Below are 18,889 nucleotides of genomic sequence, written 5' to 3'. Positions count from 1 at the left end.
CAGGACCAGCGTATATGAGCAAGCCTTCATCCTTGTCAAGGGATATCCCAGAAAGCTCAGTGGTACCTTCTTCCTCCCCCAAGAGACCTCACCTGAATGCCCTTGGCTGACGGTCACAGTGCTGCTCCTGTGCCCAGGTCTGTTCGGGTGCTGGATACTTTCCAGGTCCCACCACTGGGAGAGAAAGACTGCTATTAAAAATGGCACACCAACCACATGCAGGCACACATACACTGAGTCCTCTGTGCTCCCTGGGTCCATCCCAGAAAGGTCTGCTGAGGGCTCATGGTGGCATGTTTGTCCTCTGCCCAGGTACCGGCCAGCCCAGAAGTCAGACAGCCTTGGGGATGGCAGTGCTCATGACAACATACATGGCACGCCCGAGCAGGCCATGGCCACTCAGGGCCAACATCACCAGCAGTACATAGGTGAGTGTGGGGCCTGCTCCACCATATACACAGTTGTAGATGAGATTCTAGGTCAGACAGCAGATATGTGAGGTCTAATACCTATCTACCATAGTACTGCCATAATTCGATCTACCATAAACTAATGAATGACTAGGTAGGATGTGGTAGACACAATGAGTAGCAAAGTGGTTGCCATAACGATGGTGACTTTGGGTACCAGCAATGCACCCAGAGCTGAGCACAGAGATTTCTCTGTGGCTTACCTATAGCCCAGGCTAATCTGAACTCCTAAGCTTCGTGAGTACTGGGGTGACAGGTCACTGTGGTGCTTGAGATGGGACCCAGGGTCTTAGGCATCTCAACAAGCACTCTAGCCACGGACCCAGCCCCAGACTGTCTGCTTATGTGATGTTTCTGAGACATTGCTTACCCTGGGTCCACAATACCCAAGGAACTGACATTCACAGTCACCACGTGACGACAGCACTATTGTGTATCTCCAGTGCCTGTGTCCCCAGGAGCCTATATGCATGACATGTGTGGATTGTCTCTCCCCAGATGTGTCCCACGTCTTCCCAGAGTTCCCGGCACCTGACCTAGGCAGCACGCTACTGCAGGAAAGCGTCACCCTTCATGATGTGAAGGCCCTACAGCTAGTGTATCGAAGGCACTGTGAGGTGACGCCCTACTCAGCCAGACCCAACCCCCACCTGCAGCTCCCGTGCACCATCACTAGATCTGTATCCCACTGGAGGCCAGAGCCCATCCCCCTCCCATGGACCTTCTCCCTGGACTCCACCTCTACCTGTTCTCTCCTCACTACCAAGACCCCTTTAGGGACCTCAGAAGCCCCACAGCTACCTGGAGCACCAGGCACATGACTGGGCCCCACCCCTGACAGGCTGTTCTGCTCCTAGGCCACCTTAGATGTCGTCATGAACCTCCAGTTTCAGTACATTGAGAAGCTGTGGTTGTCCTTCTGGAACTGCAAGGCTACCTCCAGCGATGGCCATGCCTCGCTGCCTGCCAGGTGACAGACACCCTGACCCCAGGACAGGAAAGACTCAGCCCATATGCTCCCCAACTTAACCCCAAGGCAATCTCCTGATGACACATTCCTGTGTCTTGGCTGTCCGAGGAGGTGCCTAGACACCCCTCCTCTGTGCTTTTAAGCTTGGTTTGGTTGACGAGTGAGTCCTGATACCACCTGCTTTTAGTTCTGGAGACCCTGGACCTGCACATGCCAGACAGGGCCTGTTTCCCTGAACGGTGGCCCCAGCTCTCTTGCTGTGCCTCAGACTGAGCATGGCTTTGTCATCCTCCTGCCTCGGGTTCCTGAGTATTATTAGGATGATGGACCTATGCTATCCAGCCCAGAGAGACTACAGTGACTCACACACCACCCAGGCCATGGGCAGAACAGGAGAGAGAGTTAGTCCTTGGGGGACTCTAGGGGGCTCCACAGACAGCTGTCTGAGCCTGTAGAGTCTGCCTTCCTCTGCACTCTGTGTAGTCCCTGCCTATCTCTCTGGCTTACCTGTGTCCCCTCTCTCCTACAGCGATGAGGAGCCAGAAACCACCTTCCTACCCAAGGACAAACTCATCTCTCTGTGTAAATGTGAGCCGATTCTACAGTGGATGCGAAGCTGCGATCATATCCTGTACCAGGCACTGGTGGAAACTCTCATCCCAGATGTGCTGCGGCCTGTCCCCAGTAAGCAGCCCCATCCCAACGCCCTGTTCCCCAGAGCCACCACCCAGTCCTGCAGTGTCCCCTTACTTGCCAACCCCTCCCTATCCTGACTCCAGGGAGCTCTGCCAGGCAGCAGATGGCTAAGGCCATCCGTGGACCCCAGGGATGCTTGCTAGGAGAAATAGCCAAGACTGGCCTATTAGAGGGGAGATTATTCATAAATCCAGACAGCCTTGGACCCACACAAGCCCTGCCCAGCTCAGTGCCCATGGCCCCCAAGTGGGCAGCAAACCCAGCTTCAGCCTTGGATGCACTCCCTGCAGGTGTGTGTGGGACTGTTAGTGACCACCAGTCTAGATCTCTCTACATGCCCTGAGGAGCTTCCTGCCAGAAGTTAGAAATACAAAGAACCATGGCCTTCTGGGGGACCAGCCGGGGTGACATTCTGAATCTCAGAAAGACAGTAATATCGAAACACATTTTCTTTAAAAAAAAAATCTAAAAATAAATTAAAATGTAAGTAAAAGCAGCCTGGTTATCCAGGCACGATGGCACAGGCCCTTTACTCCAGCACATGGGAGGTAGAGGCAGGCAGGTCTCTGTGAGTTCTAGGCCCGTCTAGTCTACAGACTGAATTCCAGATCAGCTATGCAGAAAGACCCTGTCCTAAAACAAAATCAGAAAGTCTGAATTTCTTCTTAGGGCAAGTCAGCATAAAATAAATTTGAATGTTGACAGAACATACTTTGTGTGTGCATGTATGTGTATGCATGCATATGCTGTCTGTGTGTGTTTGTGTGCATTTGTACATAATGTATGTGCACGTATCTGACTCTGATGCTGTGGTTTTGGTGACATGTATGTCTTGATTGTGACAGCCCAGGCAACGCCAGTGTCCCTGGTCTCCATACCAGGAGTGCCATCACTGTGCTGGCCATGTGTATTCCCAGACAAGGCCCAGTGTCTCCTTCTGAGGACAAGTGTCTGCTCCCCACTCTCCCCTGGCACCTCCTCCCTGGGTGTCCAGGGCCCCAGTCACCTGCAGGCTGTCACTTATCCCTCCACGGGACTTCTACCTGTTCTCTATACAGCATCTGGTAGCCCCCATTGGGAGAGTGCTCACCCACTCACCATGAGCCTCTGGTTCACACCTCCAGGTTCCCTCACCCAGGCCATCAGGAACTTCGCCAAGAGCCTAGAGGGCTGGCTCATCAACGCCATGAGCGGTTTCCCTCAGCAGGTCATCCAGACCAAGGTACCGGCACAGATGGATCCATTGTGTTGCCCAGGCAACTTTCCCTGTGTGTCTAAGAAAACGGGCCTCCCAGGATGCCATGGGGGTAGGAGAGGAGCTGTCAGGAAAAGGACCATAAATGGCCTTGGAGGTGACATTCTTGGGCAATTGTAGAGCAGACATTTCCTCCTATGACTACAGTCTTCAGTGTAAATCTGTGGCCCGGATACTCTGCAGCGTGTGTGCAGGAGCTGGGTTCTGGGACTGGGCCACAGCTCAGGAGGTAACATTTGCCACACCAGCATGAGGGCCTGAATTAAAAAAAAAAAAATCTGTACATGGTGGTGCACACTGTAACACCAGCTCTAAGGGGCTCTCCAGAACAGCCACTAACCAAATCTTCAATCCCACCTTTACAAAGTACAGTCAGAGGCCCGGGAGATAGCTCTGCGGGTAAAGACTTTTGCCACCACACCTGAGTGGATGCCAGGGACCCACATGGTGGAAAGAGAGAACCAACTCCCACAAGTTGCCCTCTGACCTCCACACATGTGTACATTCTCACACTAATAGTTAAGAAAAAACTAAGGTGCAGAGTGAAGACCCCAATTTCAAGCCCTGGCCTTCACACCCCCACCCACAACCACAAACACACAAGCTAGCTTGGTGGGTGTGAAGATTCTAGGCCCCCACCCCACTCCCTGAATCTTCCAAAATGGTCTCATTTAGCCCAAAAGTTCTGTCTTCCAACTCATCATCCTCTTGCTTCAGTTCCCTGAGTGCTGGGACATCCCACCCCATTGGGACCTGTATCTTTACCATTCCAAAAGCAGGGACAACCACAGGGCCTGGAGGGAAAGCCCTTAGGCATGCCTTGTAATGGGCTGGCTGTGACCTCCACACACCCCTGTAGTGGGCTGGCTGTGACCTCCACGCACCCCTGTAGTGGGCTGGCTGTGACCTCCACACACCCCTGTAGTGGGCTGGCTGTGACCTCCACGCACCCCTGTAGTGGGCTGGCTGTGACCTCTACGCACCCCTGTAATGGGCTGGCTGTGACCTCCACGCACCCCTGTAGTGGGCTGGCTGTGACCTCCACGCACCCCTGTAATGGGCTGGCTGTGACCTCCACGCACCCCTGTAGTGAGTGGGCTGGCTGTGACCTCCACGCACCCCTGTACTCTCAGTTGTATGTGTAGGGTCACTTGCCTGATACAGCAACACAAAGGAAGAAGGGTTTATCCTGGAGCATGTTGGGAGGGCACAGGTGCATCGTGGGCAAAGCACGAGACTGCTGGCACCCATGTCTGCTCTGCTCAGCCAGTAGGATGTTTCCTCTCCTCAGTTAGGCAATCTAGATGATTCCTCAGTGAGATGGTCACAGGGGCTAACATGGGTCCTCTTACCTACAGGGTTCTCCATCCTGCCCTTTCTTCCTCTGCTATCCTGAGTCTCCACAGGCCTGTAGGGAGCAGGGGGTGTGCATGCATGTGTGCACATGTGCAAGTGTCTGTGCGTGTCTGTGTGCACATCTGTCTGTCCATCCCCCATGCAGGGGCTTTGCTGATCTGTCCCCTGGGTCCCTCACAGGTGGGTGTTGTAAGTGCCTTTGCACAGACTCTGCGGCGTTACACGTCCCTCAACCACCTGGCACAGGCGGCACGTGCCGTGCTGCAGAACACATCACAGATTAACCAGATGCTGAGTGACCTCAACCGTGTGGACTTTGCCAATGTGCAGGTGACTTGGCAGTGACATCTGCTTGCCCTGCCTTGTTCTGGGCTGGGTCCTCCCCACCCTGGCTGACCAGCAAACCCTCCCTGGCATGTACGTCTGCAATGGAAAGCCTGGGGCCTGCTCACAGCCCACCAGCCACCTCCTCACCGTGTCTGGGTTCTTTTGGTAGCTGGTTTAACAAGCATTCCAAATGCTCCCAACCACTGAACCTTGTGTGTCTGGCTCTGTCTTGCCAGAAAAGTACAAACAGTAGCAGAGTTGAGGACAGCCCTGGGGCTCCGAGGCGGTCCTTTCAGCAGACTGAGCTGTTGTGAAGCTCAGTGGCTCCTGCTTGTCATCACATTTAGGAGACTGAGCCAGGAAGATTGGGAGTTTTGGGCTAACCTGGGCTACCTCTTGAAACTTTGTTCATAACAAGAAAAGGTAGAATTGGGATTCAGTAGGCAGAGCATCCTCCTAGCATGCACCAAACCCTGGGCCCTATCCCCAGCAATACTTCAACCTAGAAGTCCAGGGTCATCTCAGCAGTTTGAAGCCAGCCTGGGTTACATGAGCCCCTGTCTCAAATCCATGCAATAGAAGATCCCCAGGCCCTCACCCGCTATGCCTTTGCAGGAGCAGGCCTCATGGGTGTGCCAGTGTGAGGAGAGCCTGGTACAGCGTTTGGAGCATGACTTCAAGGTCACCCTGCAGCAGCAGAGCTCACTGGACCAGTGGGCCAGCTGGCTGGACAACGTGGTCACCCAGGTACTGAAGCAGCACACAGGCAGCCCCAGCTTCCCCAAGGCTGCTCGGCAGTTCCTGCTCAAGTGGTCCTTTTACAGGTGAGCTGGGTCACCCCACATTCATGGTAGGGAGGTGCCACCCCTGAGGTCCAAACACCCACTGGGCTCCTAATCCTGGAACAAGTGGGGCCATGTGACCTGAGGGCAGAGCTGGAGTCATGGCCTCAGAGAGAGAGCTGGAGCTACCAACACAAGTCCAGAAACAGCATTGAAATGTCCAGGGCAAGAGCTCAGGCTCAGTTCCAGTGATGGTACCCATTCTCTGTCCCTGTGTCCCCAGCTCTATGGTGATCCGTGACCTGACCCTGCGCAGTGCCGCCAGCTTCGGCTCTTTCCACCTCATCCGGCTGCTGTATGACGAGTACATGTTCTACCTGGTGGAGCACCGCGTGGCCCAGGCCACCGGGGAGACACCCATCGCTGTCATGGGCGAGGTGAGGCCAGGGTGACCCAGACACCCACATAGTAGCTCACAACCATATGTAACTCCCTCTCCAGGGGAATCCAGTGCCTCCTTCTGGCCTCTGTAGGTACTGCACACATGCACAAATACATGCACACGCACACACACACACACACACACACAGTCCTAAAAAGGCAAAGAAAAGAAGCCACAGGAAGGCTGTGCTCTATGTGGGCCATTTTGGTTTGGGACCTGCAAGAGCAGAGGCTCCACCCACACAACCCTCTCAGAGCCCAGTCCTTCCTAGTCCTCATTCTATGGGCCTGACAGGGGGGATCGATGACAGTCACCTGTGCAGGCCCGTGACTCTCCCTTCTCTTACAGTTCAATGATCTGGCCTCTCTGTCGCTGACCCTGCTGGACAAAGGTGAGTGTGCCCTGGCTCCCAGCCCCCTTGCACAGTATCTATAAGAGGTGCTGTTGTGGCACATCTATGGTGAATTGAGGATCCCAGGAGCTGGTGTGCAGGAGGTGGGAGTCCTGGTAACTGGGCATGGGCTCTCACATTATTCTGTGGTAGCCAACAGGGTGTGAGGAGGGATTATCACTGGCCAGTCTGGGCAGCTGAGGCCAGTGGCTAGTAACCACTGGAGATCCGGGTTAGAAGGTCAGCCTGTTGATGCACCCAGGGGTGACCAGGCAGGACATGGGGGCAGGTTGACCTGAAGCAGAGGTGAGGCAAGATTCATAGACCACCCTGTTCACAGTGGCACCTCTGTCCTTCATCCCTGCAGAGGACATTGGAGATGGACACAACAGTGAGGCAGATGTGGATGGCCGCAGCCTGGGCGAGCCCCTAGTGAAACGAGAACGGAGTGACCCCAGCCACCCGCTGCAGGGCATTTAGCCCCTTCCCTAGGCGTCTTCCACATGCTTCTGGAAGGCGTCTCCTGGCCCTCTAGGGACCTGGACTCTCAACTGTATCACACTAGTGCCTCTTCAATGATGCCATGTTTACTGTGACCCAAGATGGCCTGGGGTGCCCTACCCACAGTGTGCCAGAGACTGTGGGAAGCTAAGATGGTCACTCAAGCCATCGGCTGCCCCCAAAGGATACAGTGACCTGTGTCAACACCCTCCTCTGCTGTATGTATGAGTTGCGAGGCACATCCCCAGAAATGTCCCAGACACCTTGGTGGCTTTTCCACTCAGCTGCTCCCAACTTAACCACCATTTCAAAGAAAACCCACTCTAGCATAGTCCAGAGTAGAAGGAGCCATACTCCCCTGAGGTCACCGAGTGGGGGCTCTGTGGGTCCCTTGTGCTGTGGTCTCCATGCACTTCACAGCTTCTCATAGACAGGCAAGGCCTCCAGGCACAGGCCCTGGATCACAGATGCTAGTGGCATCTCATCTCATCCTGGACAGGTCCAAGCCCCAGAAGGTAACAAGCTCCAGGCAGGTCCAGTCAAATACAGATGCACGGATCTTCTGCTTGACTACGGACTTTCTGTCCAATTCATACTTAACACCAAGATAACCTGGGGGCCTGGGTTGGGTTTCCCCAGGCAGCCACAGGGGTCAGCACCTGTCCATGCCTCCCTGCAGAACCCCAAAGCCTGTGCTCACAACAGTGCCTGGGCCCCTGCAGTCTTCCAGATGCCTCCCCCAAACTAGCCATACTTGCTGCTGGCCTGTGGCCAACCCCCTTCTCAACCCCAGACCAGGAGATCTCTGTGGACAAATGAACACCAAGGCCTATTGGGCCCTGAGTTCTACAGGCCCCAACATGTCACACCTGCTGCTGTTGCCACATTGAGAATTCTGCCCCAACAAAAGCCCTGCCCTCCCACACCTAGGAAGCGCCTAATGAAATATGATAGTTTCTCTCTTTTTGGAAAAAATGTTCCCCAATAGTTTTGTGCTGTAATTGTTTTTAGAAGGTTCTTGTGAATGTGTCCATCACAACATACCTGGCGTCCGTGTTTGTTCATTCAGGCGGCACTGATCACAACACAGAGAGCCTTTAGACAGAACAGCTTTAAAGAGTGGTGTCCCTTCAGGTCACTGATGCCTAAAGTGACTGGACTGACCAATCTCTCCCCCTTGTGGAAAGCAATACACACTGGACTTTTGCCTGTACTGTGTTACCTTTGTTGAGTAGGTAGAGCACCATACTTCAGCCAGGGGATCTAATAGGTGCCTTCCAAACTCCCTCTTCCCCATGGCTCCTCAAAAGCTGAGCCTTTGACCTCAAGGTCTCTCTCTTCTGGGAGTGGAATTGTGTCCCTAGCAAGTCCAGCCCGGAGCTAGTGACAGCAGGATCTGCTTGCACAAGGTGGCCCTTCCAAACCCAACAGAATAAAATGCACACTCTTGTCCTTGGCACCCAATAGGTGCTTCTCAGGGTGAGGGCCAATGTCAGCCTTTCCTAAGAACTTGGGGTGTGTGTCCAGAAGTGGATCGTTGGTTCAGAGATGTATCCCATAGGTGAGTCTGGTGCTACTGGGCCTAACCCGCTTCAACTCCGGTCACCCACATGATGGAGAGAGAACTCAAGGGATGGGGTCCTTAATGGTTTGAGAAAAACCTTTTATTAAAGATTTGGGAGCTGGAGATGGGCCAGTGTTTTGAGCACTGGCTGCTTCGGCAGAGGACACAAATTCGATTCCCAGCACCCACAGGGTGGTTTACAGCCAGCTGTAACTGCATTTCTGTGAGATATGACACCCTCTTCTGGCTTCCACAGGTATTGCATGTATAGAGCACAGACGCATCTAGGCAAAGCACCTACACATATGAAATACTTTGTTTAAAATGAAAGGGTGGAGGAGCTGGAGAGATGGCTCAGCGGTTAAAAGCACTGACTGCTCTTCCAGAGGTCCCAAGCTCAATTCCCAGCAACCACATGGTGGCTCACAACCATCTGTAATAGGATCAGATGCCCTCTTCTGGTGTGTCTGAAGAGAGTGACAGTGTACTCACATACATAAATAAATCTTTTTTTAAAAGTAAAATGCCCACACGCAGGGAAATGTTCTTTGTAAAGTGTGCCCTTGCTTCCTAGGTTTCCTCCCACTAATGGGCTGATATATCTCATCCATGGGTCCTGCCTTAGGCAGTGATTACAGCACTACCAGGACAGAGGAACCCCCTTGTTCACAACGCTCTCCCACGCTCAGACCTGTCAGCACCTGGCCCTTAACAGAAGCAAATAAGAGCTCAGAATTTCCAGAAATTGTTGGGACGGCGGCAGGAGTGGTGTGGCAGGTCATGGGGTGATGGAGCTCAGCATTTCCTGTTAGACGTTCAGGCCTAGCCTTCAACCAAGTGTCTTGCCTTCAGTGTCATTGGGAATGTTCAGCCAGGCCACATTTTCTGGGGCAAACTCTGGGGCACTTTAGAGTACTAAGCAGTGTTCCTGGGCTCTGCCTGTTCCATGCCACAGAGAAACACACAACCATGAACTTCACACATGTCCCCAGACACAGCCCAGGATTCCCTGGGAGCCATTTTCTTTAGTATCTGTGTGAAGCCAGAGAAGGAGGTTGGAAGAGGGAGTCTCACTGAAACTGGAATAGGCCAGCAAGACCCAACAGTCCTCGTCTCTGTCCCCAAAATGCTGGAATTATTGATGTGCACAACCAACTTCAACTTTTCATTTTCAAAGACAGGGACTCACTACCTAGCTGGTCTAGAACTATGTAGACCCGTCTACCTCTGCCCCCACGAGCTGGTCCTAAAGATACGGAGCAGCAGATGATTTTGAACCCCTAAGCCTCCTGCCCCACCAAGCTGTGGGCAATGACAAATGTGGGTAAACATGCCCAATTTAGGGGCTGAACCCAGGACTTCGTGCCTTCCAGCTGAGGCCTTTGCCCACTGCCCCTTTATCTTTTATCTCGACCGGTGCTTCTTCCAGAGGGACTTCTTGGGGGGTCCCCCAAATGAGCATTTCCATACTACATGTTTCCTGCCATGACTCACAGCAGCTATGTAGAGCCCATCCACTGACCTTCAAACAGATGACTCGTCCAAACCCAGCACAGCACTCTGCTTACTTGGCCACACCAGGAAGAGGTAGTGGTGTCTCTTCGCTGCGAAGAGACAAGGAGCTCCTGGCCAGAAAGAAAGAAACATTTGCAGAGGCCTTGAGCATTAAGCAATCAGGGAATGCCTCTTGCACAGAAAGCTGTTGGTGAGATGACAGAGCTGTGTTCAGTGGGTAGATGGACCACTGGCCTGCACACAGAAGGCCCTGCATCCCAGCAGAGGGAACCAGGCATAGAGCATGCCTGCCAGCCCCGGACTCTGCAGGAGTTCAAGACCATCCTCAAGTACAGCGGGCTGAAGACAGCCTGGGCTTCAGGGGACCTTAGAGAAAAGTGAGCTGGTGAGCGCAAGCATGCCTTGAGTCTCATCAGCATACTGTCCCAGGACAGCCAGGACTGCACACTGAGACCCTGTCGCTAAGGAGGGTAGTGAGGGTCCAGTGGGCAGGTGGCCTTGGCTTGCACGTGAGGCAAGCAGTGCGTGACAGAGTGTGGAAGTCAGAGGACAGCTGAGTGGGTTGGTTCTCTCCTTCCGCCCTCGCATGGGTCTGAGGTGAAGCTCTCCACTGCTTTGGCTTGGTGGAAGACAGACACCCTTTGGGCACCCTCAGTTTTGTGAGAAAAGTGGCTGCTCCTTGCCCATCATGCCTCCTGGCAGCCCAAAAGCCCACACCTGTTCCCACAAACAGCTCCATGGCTCCTGCGATTACCCACCTGTCATACCCTCCACCCGCATCCATGCTGAAGCTGAACCCAGCTCCCCCAGATAACCCCAAAGCCCCCAAACAGCAGAGGTGACCTCCCTGCCTGCCTTCCATAAACTGTGGCTTCATGTGGCACAGGTGAGGTACAGTGATCTGGCAGAAGGAAGGGGACAGCCACTCTCCAGGGCCTGACCCACACACTATCTCCAGGTCAGTGTCCTCTCCTCTCAGAACACTTTGACTCCGATTACCAAACACACAAGGGAACCCATTTCAGTAGTGTCTGGAAAAGAAAACCCCACTTCTCAAGAGATGTCCCAACATGGCCAGCCCCTGGTGACTTTCTTGAGACAGCCTTAGGAAACTCAGGCTATCCTTGAAATTTTGATTCTGTCTCCTACCTCCTTAGTGCTAGGGTTACAACCATGTGCCAAACATAGTTTATGTGGCACTGGGAAGGGAACCCAGGGTTTTGTGAATAGCAACTGAGCCCCCAAGCACTGAACCAACTGAACTACAGCAGCACATCTTTATTTCTTGTAGATGAGGCTGTACTTTGTGGCCCAGACTGGCCCCCAATCCCCCTACCCAGGCAACCTAAATGCAAGGTTAACAGTTTAGCTTCAACCCTGATACCTGACACATTTTGAGGTTCCTGGCTCAACTCTGAAGGCCTGTGACAGCCGCCACCCCCTCTGGCTCACCGTGCTGTCAGCACTCTTGCCTGGGTCATGGCACAGGATACGTGTCCACACACAGCTGAGAGATCAAATTGCTTTAATTTGGGGTGGCTCCCGGGTCCAGCCTGGGTCCTGTGGTCTGCCTGTGTCTGCTACCTGGCTTCCCTTTCTTGGTGGATGTGCTGTTTTTTTTCCCCGATTGATGGGACCGCAGGCCAGGGGCCACTGTGTCGGTGACAGGGACACCAAGATGGGGCAGCGGCTCATCATCCAGGGCCTTGAAGCTAAAAAAGTAATCCACGTTGGCCACCGCATCCAGGATCTCAGGGACACTGTAGTCAAAGGACAGCAGATCATCCGGCAGGTGCAAGGAGCCGATGTCAGTTGGGAGGTCACCCCCACCACCAGTGTCCCGCAGTCCAGGGCCAGGACCCTTGTGCAAGGCCACCTCAGGTTCAGTGCCACCAGGGAGACAATCAAAAAGTTTCATGGCATCTTCTAGAAGGACCTTGTCCGGTAGGAAGAATGCATGAGCCACTTCGGGAGGCAAGGTCTTGCTTGAGCCCACTGGGGTGACATCCTCCACCTTGGCTACCTTGGGCTCTACAGGCCCAGGAGGGAACCGCAGACCAGGCCTGACCACACCACTCTGCATCTCCCTGGAAGCCTCAATGGGCCTCATGGTCACCTGGGGTCCTGCGAACTGGCTGGTGTGACCACTGAGATGGCCATAGGGCCCAGGTGGCAGCGTGTGTGCTGTGGGAACCGTGATAAGCAAGGGGGATGGCTTAGTCTCTTTGGGGGTTGGCGGAGGTGCCAGGCCGTCTCTGAGCATCTCCATGAAGTTGAGGGGCCCTCCATCCCGCACAAAGCCCAGAGCCTCAGGCACAGGCTCCTCTGGTGGAAGGTAATGTGTGAGGTACTGTGGCCCACTGGGGACCGGCTGGTAGTGGGAGTAAAGCAGAGGTGGCCCCGGGGCCTTGAGGTAGGACGGGGCCTCGAGCAGGTAGCCACCAGACAAGGCAGGACCCCCAGCCACTGCCACCTTGTACAGGGATGACTGGCCGAAGTCGGAGGTGGCCCACTCGATTCGGTAGATACGGGGGTCGAAGAAGCAGCCGCAGGGAGCCATCTGGAAGCCTGTGGGTGGTGGACACCTGAGTGGGGCTCCATGGGGAACCAGGCCATGGGGGTGGAAGGGAGGCCCAAAGCCCAGGGACGCAGGACACAACCCTAGCCTCAGAGGAGCCTTGGGAACTAAATCTGTTTACCATCATCTGGAGACTCGTGGGGAACAAGACAGAGATTGTTGGGGTGCTCTCCTCTGATGCCTCTCAGAACAGCGGCCTGAGTTTGGATGCCCAGGCCTCTCAGAAAGCCTTGCCTAGTAGCAGCTGCTGTCACCAAAGCAGGCTTCAGCCTGGTCTCCAGTGTCACTCGAAATGTGGCATGTGAGTTTAGCTATGAGGGGATCTGTCTGGGGTAGAGGGGACCCAGGATCATTTGGGGGTCTCATCCTGGATGAGTGTGGAGTCTGCTCACAGCAAGACTCAGGAGCGCCGGCCAATACCTGCTGGAGGGGCTGGAAGCACTTCCTGGTCCAAGCCGGGATTCTGATAGTGCAGGCTAGCATTGGCTGTGGACAAAGGCGCGAGGTGGGTGGAGCAGGAGCCCAGGCCCCACGGCCATCACACACCCCTGCCCACCACCACCATCGTACCTACGGTGGGAAGGGGCTCTGGGCCACCTGGTACCTCAGGGCCCTCCAAGTTCTGCAGGCCGAAGCCTTCCTGGGGTATGGCTGGGGGGTAGAGGGTTTTGGGGTGCTGCATGAGTGAGACAGGCCACCCCGGGGGGGCCCGGGTGGCAGCAGAGGCACCTGGGGACAGAGTCCCGCTGGGTTCTGTTTGCCCCGTTGCTAGATGGAGAGTTCCAGTCCAGGAACTCAGGTTCCGGGAGAGGGGGAGGGGAGGAGGAGGGGGAGGGGACAGGCAAGAGCTGGCTCCCTCCCTCCCTGAGCCAGGTCACTAATGCCATCTCCATTCAAGCCACCCCACGCCCAGCTTGGAGTCAGAAAACAGATTTCAGTCAAGGCCACCTCCTAGGAGAAGAGGAATGGAGGTCACTTCAGGACACCTAAAAAAGCCAGCGTGATAGAGGGGGCATGCCTAGGGTTCCAGGAGTTTAAGGCCAGCCCAGACAACATGAGATCTTATCTCAAAAAAAGAAAACCAACAAAATAAGAAATTATAGAAGAATAAAATTTATTGTCTCTATTAGCTACTTGTAGGCATTGGCTTTGTGCTTGGGCAGGAAGACAAAGCCAGGTGGTACTGGTCCAAGCAGCATCTCACTGTGGGGACAAAAGTAACAGGTCAGGCCTGGGCCTCACATCATCACCTGCAGAGCCCTGGCCAGTGAGTACCTGATGCGAATCCAGTCTGCAGCCTGCTGGCTGGCCATGAGTGTCTCCAGGTGGTCACGGCCTAAGTAGTAGGGTGGTCTTTCATTGATCCTCTGTGGGAGTCGTTCTAGCAGGCCCACCGGCACATACCTATGGACCGCGAGGGCAGAGGAGGCAATAAGGCCAGGTGAGGCCTGAAGCTACAACCCCTTACCTTGGCCGCTTCCCTGGTTCACTGCCCACCTGCAAAGAAAGGAGAGCCATTCAAGAAGGAAGCGCCGGGTCCGCTCCACACCCTGTGTGTCAGAGCCCCAGTGTTCCAGGCCGTAGTGTGTGAAGTCCCTCAGAATGTCCAGGCGCTCAGAGGATGAGATGTCCCAGTGTCTCTGTTCTTTGATCTCCGTGAACAGCCAGGGCTTGAGCAAGGCACCACTACAAGGGAGATGCTCACTGAGAACCTGGTGCCTCCTGGTCCGGTCACGGCAGCAGCCAGCCCCACCCTCACCGCTCAGCTGTTACTCACCGGCCAACCATGATCCCTGCAACACCTGTCTGCATGGCACAGTTGGCATCCTCAAATGAAAGGATGTCCCCATTTCCTGAGGAGACACAGTGAGATCATGACAGGCAGGCCCCATGGACACAGGGATACCATCAATCAGTCTTGAGATTCCCAAGGGACCCAGCATCCTCCCAGTCTTCCCAGCTGAAAGATGTGGCCCCAGTGACTCTGGTACCTACCAAACAGGGGCATGGGGCTGGCCACCTTGGCACACTGTTCTATGTAGAGCCAGTCAGCCAGCCTGGTATAGCGCTGTTCCCGGGAGCGGCCATGGAGCTGGGGGGGGGGGCAGTAATGAGGGGAAGGTGGAGGATAACAGGCTGAGAGGCTCAAGAGGAGAAGGGCAGGAGGGGGCGCAGGGAGAGAGCAAGAAACCAAAAAGAAAGAGGGACCAGGAAAGCCACAGTAACCACAAGATGTGACCCCACTGCTTCTGACACCCACCGTGACCAGTGAGACACCCCAGTCCCGAAGTTCGGGTAGCAGTCGGTGTGCTAGGCTTACACGCTCCTGGACACCTGTGCGCATCTTCACGGTCAATGGTACGTCCAACACCTTCAAGGACAAGAGCAGAGGGAGAGCAAAGAGCAGGACTGGAGGCTACATGGCAGCAAAGAGTGGAGGTGGAGGAGGGGCACAGTGCTGAGGAGCCCAGGTTACCTCATTCATGCCCCGCACAATCTGCTGGAACTTGGCCGCACGGTTCATGAGCGCACAGCCACCACCCTGTGGGACACAGAGACCCCGGTGACCTCCCGAGAAAACAGACACTTCTTCGAGGCACCCACATATAGCTGAATTGCCTGACACCCAGCTCAGTGTGCTTCATGTCCAGATTGGGAAACTGAGGCATAAGGGCAGCAGGGCAGGGTCCCGGGCTTGGCCCACACCCACCCCAGGCTCCAGTGCAGAGCAACCATCACCTTCTTATAGACAAGGTCGATAGGGCAGCCCACATTGATGTCCACGAAGTCCACATCAATGGTGCGGTTGAGGAGCTCAGCACATTTGGTCATGGTGTCAGGGAACGCGCCCTCCAGCTGCACCAGGCAGAGTGCGGTCAGTAACTGGCCCTGAGGCCATCACACTGTCCCACAGACGGCGGGAAGGCAAGGCCACAGCACTGCTCCTCAAAATGGCAACCTCCTTCAGGGCCAACACTGACCTGCACCCCGAAGATGTCCTCACAGGGGTGGCGCTTGAGCAAAGCCCACTCAGACATCTGTCCCTGGAGCAGGTTCGTGCACATGGCCATCTCACCGCAGGTCACATCCGCACCGAAGCGCTTGCAGATGCGGCGAAAGGGGAGGTTTCCACACTGACCAGGACAGAAACATGGCCAGGCCTCAGAGGTCAGTAAAGCAGATACTGAACCAGCAATGCCCCAGGGAACCACTGAGCAACCCCCCACCCTGCCCCCTGCACCTCCTACCGTAGTTAAAGGAGCCAGGTACAGCTTCCCACTGATATCTAGCTGGAGGGGAAATGAATATGTCAGGCCTCCTTCTCCCACATTCTCTCCTAACCCCTTCTCCCTCCCCTCACACACCCCAGTGGCCTCCCTCTGTTGCTGGCCAATATAAACATCAAGTCCGTTTGAGGAGAAAAGCTCATCGATGACTGCTCTCCTGTCTGGAGAGCTTCTGTTCAACCTTTAAAACCCTAGTCTCAATGCCTTCCCCTTCAGGTCTTCAATAGTACCCTTTCTCCCCTCACCCTCACCCTCTGGGGCTCTTCCTGCTCATTCTGCTGAGACAGGATTGTGGATAGCGCAGGAGCCCAGCTGCCATGCCCGCACCTTACCTGTTTCTTCTCACAGGGCCGCAGTCGAATGACGTCCTCATCTGTCAAGGGGCCACAGGTGGGCACAGGGCTGCCCTTCGGGGTGCTGGCCCCTCCTACAGTGTCTAGCTTGGCACTGCAGCTATTCTGCTCTGGGGTCAGCAGGGCCACAGTGGTCTCAGGGACAACAGTGGGCACGGAGCTCTGGGTAAGGCGGTACAGGGCCTGCTCAGCTCGCTCAAAGCACACTTGGCGCTTCCGCAGCTGCTGCTGCAGGGCCCTGTCTAGGCCATTTCGTACAGAGGGGAGCTGTGCACAGCGGGTAACCACCTCCTCCTGCACCAGGTTCTGACCCTCAGGCCCCAGGTGAGCCCCAGCAAATCGACAGGTCACACTGTAAGGGCACCGGCCAAAGGTGTCGAAGAGTACACAGTGCGGACCCAGGTCTGCCGGTTTGGTCTCCAGGTAGCGCCCCACGTCATGCAGGAAGCGGCAACGGTCTCCAAATGCACACGGAGTGGCTGACTCCTGTGAGGGACATGAAAGGACCAGGAGGGGGCTGAGTGGCCGCGATGGGCAAAGCAATCGTTCTCCCATATGTGTGTCCTGGGTCCGTGTCAGCACCCCCAGCACGCCTGCTGTTCCAGCTTTAGCTGGACTAGTGTCAGGCTGGGGTGACAGGTCCAAGGTCAAGAACACCTGCTGCTCCTGGGGTTGATTCCCGCAACCAAGTAGCAACTCACAACCACCTGTAACTCTACTTCTAGGACACACAATACCCTCTTTAAAAACTAAAATAAAATAGCTGGGCACACCTTTAATCCCAGGACTGGGCGTGCTCTCTGAGTTCAGGACCAGGCTGGTTTACAGAGCGAGTTCTAGGACAGCCAGGGTTACACAGAGAAACCCTATCTCAAAAAAACAGAATAAGTAAATGACAGGGTGTGCAGACAGACTGAAGGCAGCACTGTGCGCCAAGACAAAGCACTGCTAGGTCGAGTCCCTGCAGGCCAAGGTCACGTGTGTTTGTCACAGCACAGCATCTACAGACTTTGAGCCAAGCCTCTAGAGCAACCCCTCACCTGGAGGAGGGACGGGCAGAGCCTCTCCTTGTCATAGTGTGCTGGCTTCACGTGGGGCCGGCTTTTGTTTTGGCCTCGGGCCCTCTTGGGCACCTGCCTTTCATGGGACTCAACTGCCACATCTGTCTTCCCATTCTCTTGCCCATCTTCTAGGCGGATTCTTTTGGCCTCCGGTTCAGCTGGGCCTCCTGTGGGTGTTTCCTGGCATGCATCCTCCTGCTTGTCTGCATCCAGGTATTTGTGGAACTGTTCTTTGGTGGTGCGGTACCTGCCAGAGAGGGAAAGGCTCAATTTGCATAGGGAAAAGGGCTTGAAGGATAATGCCAAGCTCACATGCTTCTGCTTGCAGGAGAACACAGAACCAGCCTGGGGGCACCCAAGTGCCAAGGGGATACCTATTTTGCATTTGAAGGCCCCATTTGTATCCCTGCACAGAGAACCGCATTGTCTTATGAGTTACAACACACAAATACCAACATTCTTGGGAGACTAAGAAGGAACTACAAATCCCAGCATGCTTGACAGAAAGACTCAAGCTACCACACTTCCCAGGAGGTCTTTCGACGATAGCCATTTTTTTTTTTTTTTTGCCCCTCGCAGACTACAAGCCCCAACATGCACCTCGGGCCCTGCTTCTGGTTACCCAAAGCTACATATGCGCACAATTGTATCCGGCCCAATTGCTTGTGGCAACTAACACCTGTTACACTCTAGGGTCAGCAGAGGGTATGCAAAGACTTTGGCGCCTCCGAAATGCCCCTCTCCAGGATGCCGCCACACCTCCCAGCATGCACCACTCGCGCCGCGCCACGGACGCCGGGAAGGCCACATCAGCTTCGCTGACGGGCGCCAGCGACTCACTGAGCTTTAATGGGCGCCACCCCCCGTTCGCACGCGCCAACCCCGGAGTCACCGCCACCACCACTCTCGGCTGCCGCCTCCACAGCCTCCGCCATCGACGCCCCTCACACCGGCTCTGGAGTGTGGCAGGAAAGTCTTCCGGGTCGCCGTGTCCTCTGGCGCCTACAGAAAGAAATGCGCACGCTCAGACCACACCAATGAAGCTAATAAGGCGCGCGTGCGCACGGCCGTCGAGGGGGGGGGAAGAGGGCCGGGCAGGAACCGGAAGTGCTCTAGGGTCCCGGCGGGGTTCACGTCAGCCACCCGTGGGTTACTGTTGGCTCGTGGAAGTGAGTTCGTGTGGGGGGAGGGGGCTGCAGCTCACACTGACCGACTTTGCTTTGTTTTCCTTTTACAAACTTGTCTATATTTTGTAATAATAACCGCAGACTGCGAGGTGGTCTGCACACACGGAGTCTGGTGAATCCCTGATCTATAGAGCAAGGTCCAGGACAGCCTGAG

The 18,889-nt window shown here is 55.0% G+C and overlaps 3 protein-coding genes across 5 annotated transcripts in view; 1 reads left to right on the top strand and 2 right to left on the bottom strand.

The window, feature by feature from the left end:
* Positions 1–8,231, top strand: part of RFX2 (regulatory factor X2) — a 56,622-nt gene extending 48,391 nt beyond the window's left edge. Inside the window, exons 8-17 of the mRNA XM_080916689.1 lie at positions 313–428; positions 969–1,087; positions 1,328–1,440; positions 1,970–2,124; positions 3,261–3,358; positions 4,928–5,077; positions 5,690–5,898; positions 6,140–6,293; positions 6,647–6,689; positions 7,057–8,231. Of these exons, the coding sequence (XP_080772815.1) occupies positions 313–428; positions 969–1,087; positions 1,328–1,440; positions 1,970–2,124; positions 3,261–3,358; positions 4,928–5,077; positions 5,690–5,898; positions 6,140–6,293; positions 6,647–6,689; positions 7,057–7,169 (1,270 nt within the window). The 3' untranslated portion in view covers positions 7,170–8,231. The remainder of the gene's footprint in view (positions 1–312; positions 429–968; positions 1,088–1,327; positions 1,441–1,969; positions 2,125–3,260; positions 3,359–4,927; positions 5,078–5,689; positions 5,899–6,139; positions 6,294–6,646; positions 6,690–7,056) is intronic.
* Positions 8,232–11,794: 3,563 nt separating this feature from the next.
* Positions 11,795–13,529, bottom strand: PRR22 (proline rich 22; the record flags this gene model as incomplete). The annotated part of the gene is made up of 3 exons (XM_080917427.1): positions 11,795–12,837; positions 13,268–13,333; positions 13,418–13,529. 3 exons carry the CDS (start codon positions 13,527–13,529, stop codon positions 11,795–11,797), a joined length of 1,221 nt encoding a protein of 406 aa, XP_080773553.1.
* Positions 13,530–13,959: 430 nt separating this feature from the next.
* DUS3L (dihydrouridine synthase 3 like) lies at positions 13,960–18,531 on the bottom strand. 3 transcript variants are annotated; one of them, XM_080917181.1, is made up of 13 exons: positions 18,389–18,531; positions 17,528–17,795; positions 16,467–16,973; positions 16,096–16,137; positions 15,829–15,981; positions 15,587–15,703; positions 15,324–15,389; positions 15,108–15,218; positions 14,843–14,939; positions 14,625–14,700; positions 14,345–14,533; positions 14,123–14,251; positions 13,960–14,050 (listed from the first exon to the last, which is right to left on the bottom strand). In XM_080917181.1, the coding sequence occupies exons 1-13, from the start codon at positions 18,481–18,483 to the stop codon at positions 13,978–13,980; spliced, it is 1,923 nt and encodes a 640-aa protein (XP_080773307.1). In that variant the 5' UTR covers positions 18,484–18,531; the 3' UTR covers positions 13,960–13,977. The 3 variants fall into 3 exon arrangements, with proteins under 3 accessions (XP_080773307.1, XP_080773305.1, XP_080773306.1); XM_080917179.1 differs by having other exon boundaries at positions 14,843–15,218; XM_080917180.1 differs by lacking the exon at positions 16,096–16,137 and having other exon boundaries at positions 14,843–15,218.
* Positions 18,532–18,889: the final 358 nt, after the last annotated feature.

The sequence above is a fragment of the Micromys minutus genome (genome assembly GCF_963924665.1).
Source record: "Micromys minutus genome assembly, chromosome: 5".
NCBI lineage: Eukaryota > Metazoa > Chordata > Mammalia > Rodentia > Muridae > Micromys > Micromys minutus.
This window is presented reverse-complemented; position numbering and strand designations above follow the sequence as displayed.

Coding starts and splice junctions, on each gene's coding strand:
- DUS3L (XM_080917179.1), bottom strand. CDS start 18,483: ATGGCGGAGGCTGTGGAGGCGGCAGCCGAGAGTGGTGGTGGCGGTGAC. Junction 16,138..16,466: donor GGCCCTGTGAGAAGAAACAG/GTAAGGTGCGGG, acceptor TTTCCCCTCCAG/CTAGATATCAGTGGGAAGCT. Junction 15,219..15,323: donor TTGTGCGGGGCATGAATGAG/GTAACCTGGGCT, acceptor TTGTCCTTGAAG/GTGTTGGACGTACCATTGAC.